The sequence below is a fragment of the Carcharodon carcharias genome, chromosome 1, assembly GCF_017639515.1.
Source record: "Carcharodon carcharias isolate sCarCar2 chromosome 1, sCarCar2.pri, whole genome shotgun sequence".
Lineage (NCBI taxonomy): Eukaryota > Metazoa > Chordata > Chondrichthyes > Lamniformes > Lamnidae > Carcharodon > Carcharodon carcharias.
In genome coordinates, this window is record NC_054467.1 from 255972511 (window position 1) to 255980338 (window position 7828).

Sequence of the window (7828 nt, forward strand, 5' to 3'; positions counted from 1 at the left end):
GTGCACAGTGAGACATTTTTCTGTGTCATATCAGAAAAGGTTTTCCAGTTGCGGCTTCACAATATTTCAAGGTGTGATTTTCTATCCATTCAAAAAATGTGCAGTCTGATGGCACAGTTTCTCTTGTTTTTGCTTAATTGATTGCAATCATGTTCTCAGAGTCACGTAAAGATCCTGAACCGCCTCTTTTAACCAAATACTGTGACTCTCTTCCAGAATGAAAGACACCAGCAGGAAGAACAATGTCTTTGCACAGTTCCGCAAGAACGAACGGGACAAGCAGAAGCTCATAGATACCGTGGCAAAACAGCTCAGGAGTCTAATCAACAGCATGTCCCACCACCATTGAACCTGCTCCAGTCCTTCCCTCCCTCCCTCCCTCCCTCTTTCCCTGTTGGTTGCACATAATGCTGGATATTGGACAATGTGCCATCACGACCACGGAAACTGAGACCAGTGCACTCCTTTAAAGGGGCAACAAGTGTTTGGCAAGCTTCTTTTTCTGTTGTTGCTTTGTTTACAAACTTGCTGAGAAATGTTGCAAACTGCCTTGCAAGGTATCGTGGGGCTGCTGTGAAGGCAAAGAGCAATGCCACTGCTCAGTATCCCTCCTGCAGACACACATGGCTTTGCTGATCAATTCATGGACACGGTGCCCGTTTTATGAGAAAACACTACACCTCTTGATAGTTCATGGGGGTATTTTTTGGATGAGCGGATTTTGTGCAGCAGTTCAAAGCAAAGATCTGCCATCTCTAAACCTTACGCTAGACTTTAGGACCCACAGGAGATTGGAGGGGTCCGCAGAAATGCTGAATATTGACCCTCAACCTGGACTGCACGACTGAACATTTCTCCTTTCGTCACTCGCAAACCCTCTTCTCCTCTCTCCCTTCTGCCTTCATTCTAGGCCAAGCTGCATCCCATGGAGCCGTACCTTCCACCCTCATCATTGCTATCTGCCACCAAATGAACTCATTAACTCACAGTTACTGCTTGGAACACTTTTTCCATTCAGATGTCTTGCACTGATTACTGAACACATTCCACAGCCCCACTTTCAGGTGACACCATTCTTGGAAGTGAATCCACGTTATCACCAAAAAAAATCAACACGCATTTTTTGTTCATACTGCCTTATTTTCAAATATAAACCAGCGAATGCTGACATTTTTAAGGGAATGGCGAGGCCAATTGTGTGACGGAGCTGAATTAACATCAGGAGAGATAAAGTCAGTAACACAGGGAGGGTTTACTGGGTGACAGCGTGAGGGAGCTGGATTAACATCAGTAGACATAAGTAGACTTCAGTGACATAACATGCTGAGGGAGGGGTTACTGAGTGACAGTGTGTGGGAGCCAGTTTAACATCAGTAGAGATACTGTCAGTAACACGGTGCTAGGGAGAGGGGTTACTGGGGTGACAATGCAAGGGAACTGGATTAACATTGTAAAATACAGGGGGCTGGGGGAGGAATTTTTTTGTGTGCATGATGTACATGGAATCTCATCACATTTGAGTCTCCAAGCCCATGCAGGCAGATATGGAGTGTGCAATCTCTGCCTGTAGGGACCACACTTAGCTGGGTTTAGACAGAGTTTGGTAAGTGCCTTCTGAGGAACCTTGTGTTTTCCCAGTGGCGTAACCAAATGAAGATGTGCAGTTCGCCAGCACAGAGCATTAGGAAGCTTCTTGCTGTACGTCCGGTCAGGACTGCACTTCCCATTAGCTCATTGCTGTCTCCAGCTGAACAGAGCCAGATAAAAGAATGCCCACTGTGAAGATCAGACAGCCCCATCAACAGCTCATTACCAAGCCAGGCTGGATGGCTTAATCGCCAATTATGTCCGACAGCCTGGCTTTACACATCAGTATGAGTGAGCCTGCCCTTACCAACTGTGTCATCTTTGGCAATTTATCCCTTAATTGACCCTGCTTAACTAGTGGATAAGTACAGATTAGTTGAGTGCTAGAAGTGGCAGAAACTTGCTGATGAAAGGCAAACGAGCGCCACAGCTCATTGAAGCAGTGAGGTGTCAAGGTGGAAAGAGCTTAAGAACTCGATGATAGAAGGGAGTTGGCTTAACATCAGTGCAGACACAATCACCTTTCTTGAGCCCCATCGCATTGTCTGGATCTGCCTTTCATTAGCAAGTGACATTTTCACATTTCATTTGGCGAACATTGTGATTGTTCAACATTAATACCGAAAAATGGAACATTTTTTGCAAGGGTCAATTACTTATAAGGCACACCTAGATTTACAGGCACAGCACAGGTCTAGATGCAAAATTCCTTCCTGTATTTTGACCACAAACTCAAGAGTATGCCCCCCTACTGCGAGGGTGTGAAATTTTCCCTTCTACTCCACCAGCCAAGCACAATCACCTCTTTGGAGTCAGAGGGCCAAATTTTTGGAGCTATATGCTGCTGCGATCCTGGCTTCAGAAGTGAAAATTCAATGCCTCACCCACTGAGCCAACCAGTCAGTTACTTTAAAAGACCAATAGCAGTGGCTCCTGACAGCAAGGTTTAGCACTCACATTCTAGGTCAGTAACCATTTTAAATACATTAAATCATTTCTGGAACATCCTAACCTTGAAAAGAAAATGTGAAGCGCTTTACAGCAGAGCAGTGCATTCACTCCGGGAGTATCTCTTCATCCAGAGCTGGAAGATGTTGCTCCCCTGCCTCCCTGTCTCACCGGCTGATCTTGGCCAGAGTTCCAGTTGAGTTGCACTCTCATCAACCCTCTCGCCCTCAGTTCAGTTGGGAGGAACGCGACTGGCTCCCGAACTCGTCATATTCCGAAACCCCGTTCTCCTTCAGGTGGTTAAACTGCGTGCGAGTTGGACTGCGCTGCTCCCGTATTCCAATATCCTGGACTGGCTGAGTTTGTGGATGGCCTGCATTGACAGAACTGGACCCGAACAAGAGTTGACATCTTTCGGCGACGTTAGGGGATGATGACCGAGGCAAGAATATAGCTACATGTGCTCCCTAGTCACAGGACAGTTTTATTTTGCCACCAGTAATAACTCTAAGATGATGTTGCTGAGTCTGAGGAGATCTTCATTGCTGTTTAAGTGTTTTCCTCTCTGTACCAGCCTGGTACAAGGCACATTTGATTGTTAATTTGAAATTACTTGACGGACTGCAGCGACCTCTTTATCCCCAGTGCGAACAGCATTAGATGCCCGATTGTACTAACAAGATAAGGTGGACAAAAATTAAACCCTACGAATGCTGGAAATTGGAAATTTACAGGGACAGGAAGTCATGGATTTATATAGTCAACATCTGTCAAAGGCAAGACTAGAACATCAGGTGGACTATGAATAAGGGCTGATGAGAGCAACAACTTGTATTTATGTAACACCTTTAACAGAGTAAATCTTCCCAAGGTGCTTCACAGGGACATTATTAAACAAAATTTGACACTGAATCAGATAAGGGATATGACGTCAGATAACCAAAAGATTTATCAAAAATATCGATTTTAAGTAGCATCTTAAAGGAGGAAAGAGAGGCACAAGAAATTTAAAGAGTGAATTTCAGAGCTTGTGGCCTTGGCGGGTAAGGGTAGAGCCACCATAATGAAGCAATTAAAATCAAGAGAAGAATGCATATATCTCAGAGGGTTGTAGGGCTGGAGAAGATGACAGAGGTGGGGAGGGGTGAGGCCATGGAGAAATTTGAAAACACCAAAAATCAGTGTTACTTAGCAGAAAGTCATTGTAGGTCAGTAAGCACAATGTGATGTGTGAACCAAATTTGGCACAAGTCAGAACACAGCAGAGTTTTGGATGACCTCAATTTTACAGATGGTAGAACATGAGAGGCCAGCCAAAGTGCACTGGAAATGTCAAGCCTAGAGATAACAAAAGGCATGGCTGAGGTTTCTGGACAGGGTATCTGAGGCAAGGGCGAAGCTGGATACGATGGGCTCGATAAATCGTTGTGCTCATAAACCTTCTATGTTTCAGAGGTGAAAAAAGACAGTCTTACTGATGTTGTGGAGATGTGGAAGCTCTTCTTGGTCAAGTATGACACCAAAGTTACGAACAATCTAGTTCAGCCTGAGATAAATGAAAGGGCGAGAAGGATAGAGTTTGTGATTAGGAAATTGAGGAATCTGAGATGGGGGCAGCAAACAATGGCTTCAGTCTTCCCAATATTTAGTTGGAGGAAATTTCTGATCATCTAATGCTCATCCAATGTTGGACAAGCAATCTGCCAGTTTAGAGACAAGTGGAGAGGTCAAGGAAGGATTTGGCGAGGTAGAACTGGGTGTAATCTGAGCTGTATTTTCGAATGATATTGCCAAATGGTGGCAAGCAGATGAGAAATGGAAGGTGCCAAGAAACTATACATGGAGTCACCAGAGGTAATAGTGTGGGAGTAAGAGGAGAAGTCATTGCAGATATATCTCTGGCTACAACTGAATAGTTAAGAATGGAACCATGCGAGTACAGTTCCACCCATGGGAGCCATGGAGAGGTGTTGGAGGAGGATGATGAGGTCAACCACATCAAAGGCCTAGGCAGTTAAAGAAGGACTAATAGGGATAGCTTAGCTTTGTCACAGTCACATAAAATCTCATTTGTCCCATTAATAAGAGCCATTTCAGTACTGTGTCAGGGACAGAAACCTGATCAGAAGGTATTCAAACATGGAATTCAGGGAAAGATGGGCACATATTTGGAAGGCGATAATATGTTCAAGGACTTTGAGAGGAAACAGAAGTGGGTTGGTATGTTGCAAGTACAGATGCATCAAAGATCTGTTTTGAGGAATGGTGTGATGATAGCAAATTTGATGGGGAGCTGGAGGTTTCTGAGGAGCGAGAACTGTTAACAGTATCAACTAACATTAATATAAGCAGGATTGTGAAGAACAGAGAATGGTCATTAGACCCCACAAGCCTCTTCACCCTTTCACATATCAACCAAGCTCTTCCCAATATTCATCAATCACTAATCGCTAAATCTCTTATTCATCGTATATATCAATTTTTTCCCGCTATTTATCTCATTCTGTTATTCATTATATCTCTCAGCCCCACCCCTTGAATCCCTCCTCACTACATCTTTCAGTCGCTTCTCACCATAATCCTCAATCCTTCGCTACCATTTCTCTCAACTCCTCCCCCATAACATTTAACCTCTTCTCCTGACATCCCTTAATCTCTTCTGTCCTATCCCTGAATCCCTTAACCATCATATCCCTCATTCTCAACTCACCATACACCCATATGTTGTTTCCTTCCAAAAACATAGCTGATTGTCTCTTTACTCCAGTTACACAGCTCACTTCAAAATGCTTTGCTGGTAACTGATTCCAAGCCTCTTGTTGCTTTGGGTGAAGAAATTCCCACTAACTTCCGTTCTTCCTCCTGATATAATCTAAATTATGTCCACTGGAATGAAATTCCTAATGAAACAGATTGCCTGTCAATTGACTTTGTAATCCTTAAAACTTAAGTCACCTTGATGATTCTTTTCAAAAGATACATAATTGCAAGGAGCTTGCTGCAGATGGTGATTGACTGGCTTTATATTTCCGGAACTTTCTGTTTTATCCTGACATTAGTTGGTACTAATAATTCAAGCAAATTATGTCACTCAGAAAGACTGCCCACTTTGTCACACTATTTTCAATGGGCATGCTTGACCTTGAATTAGGGGGATTGGATGGGGAATGGGGAAGAGTACAGCCATAACTGCTTTTTATTAATATGTTATGAAAAGGGAACACCTAAACACGTACAGATTGTATATATAGAAGCTCTCGGTGAACACAGCTTACAGTATCCTAGGCCACTACATAAAGAAGAGTACATGATTTGCAGGGTAGGTGTTGGGTTTGCTGGAGGTTTGCTTACTGACTGTTATAATCATTGTAATACTCAGTGTCATGTTTCACTTATGCACTCCTAGTTCTCGGCCTCATCAGGCTGCTAGGTGGCTAGTTTCTGTTTTTTATTCTTCAAATGTTCTATTTGTTGGAAATTGCACAGGTATTTTTTTTTGCACAAATGCGGAATTTACAAAAAAAATGAACAAAACGAGGGGGCAAATTGTTTTCTTTGCTTGTTACCCATTTGCAAGGTGCAAATTATCATGGGAAAGACTTGCTACCCTCAGCATATAGACCACGGGTTGACCGAAATAAAACTGCTTAGTTGGCCAACTCTCTCACTGCTGTTTCTTTTCCACACATCTCAGTCTTACAAAACAGCTTTTCACCAACAACAAAAAAACAATCAATGCCTCAAGAACATTATCCACCCCTAACTCAATGCCCCCTAACTCAGCGTAGTATGGTAACTTAATGATTGTGCACTGCCATCTCTAATTCAGATGGTCATGGGTTTAACTTGAGCACATAATCCAGGCTGAAACTCCAGCCCAGTACAGAGGGAATGCTGCACTGTCAGAGTTCCCACCTTTTGGATGAGATGTTAAGACGCCCCCATCTGCCCTCTCGGATGTACATAAAAGATCCCATGGCACTTTTTCAAAGGAGAGCAGGGGAGTTCTCCCTGGTGTCCTGGCAAATATTTATCCCTCAACTAACATCAGTAAAACAAATTATCTTGTGATTATTGCATTAGTGTTTATGGGAACTTGTATGCTAGTTGGCTGCTGCATTTCCCCCAATACAATGCAGTCCATGTCCAAATGCGGCAAGACCTGGACAATGTCCAGACTTGTGCTGACAAGTGGCAAATAACATTCACACAAGTGCCAGGCTCTGACCAACTCCAACAAGAGAGAATCCAACCATCGCCCTTCACATTCAATGGCATTACCATCGCTGAATCCCCCAATATCAACATCCTGGGGGTTACCATTGACCAGAAACTGAACTGGACTAGCCATATAAATACTGTGGCTACAAGAGCAAGTCAGAGGCTAGGAATCCTGTAGTGAGTAACTCACCTCCTGGATCCTCAGAGCCTGTCCACCATCTACAGGTCAGGATGTGATGGAATACTCTCCACTTGCCTGGGTGAGTGCAACCCCAACAACACTCAAGAAACTTGACACCATCCAGGACAAAGCAGCCCACTTGATTGGCACCCCATCCACAAACATTCACTCCCTCCACTCCCATGCACAGTAGCAGCAGTGTGTATCATCTACAAGGTGCACTGCAGGAACCCACCAAGGATACGTCGACAGCACCTTCCAAACCCATGACCACTACCACCTACAAGGTCAAGGGCAGGAGACACATGGGAACACCGCCACCTAGAAGTTCCCCTCCAAGCCACACACCATCCTGACTTGGAAATATATCGCCGTTCCTTCACTGTCGTTGGGTCAAAATCCTGGAACTCCTCCCTAACAGCACTGTGGATGTACCTACACTACATGGACTGCAGTGGTTCAAGGAGGCACCTCACCACCGCCTTAAGGGTAATTGGGGATGTGCAATAGATGCTAGTCTAGCCAGTGATGTCCGCATCCCATGAATGAATTAAAAAAAAATGATTAAACTTCAAAAAGTACTTCATTGGTTGTGCAAAGCTTTGGGACATCCTGAAATCATGAAAGGTACTGTATAAATGCAAGTCATTCTATCTTTGAACTGGGAACTCAGGTTGTAAAGTCAAATCCCACTCTGACAAGTTAAATACAGCAAATCTGTTAAATTGAGGGCTAGTATCAGAAAAAATTACCATGAAAACTTCAGCCTTCTATTTAATTTTTGTTGAATGCTTGGCTGGAATCTGCTGCCCCCACAGGAGACGAGGAAGAAGGTGGACAGGCCTGAAAATTTGGTGGGTTGGTGTCAGGACTGATACCCGACTCCTTCCT

At 43.9% G+C, this 7828-nt stretch overlaps 1 protein-coding gene across 2 annotated transcripts in view; it reads left to right on the forward strand.

The window, feature by feature from the left end:
• The window catches only part of LOC121277089 (exocyst complex component 6B), a 632802-nt gene extending 626611 nt beyond the window's left edge, over positions 1-6191 (forward strand). For both annotated transcript variants that reach the window (XM_041186104.1, XM_041186075.1), the window contains one exon: positions 217-6191. In XM_041186104.1, coding sequence (XP_041042038.1) covers positions 217-349 — 133 coding nt within the window. In that variant the 3' untranslated portion in view covers positions 350-6191. The remainder of the gene's footprint in view (positions 1-216) is intronic.
• The last annotated feature ends 1637 nt before the right edge of the window (positions 6192-7828 follow it).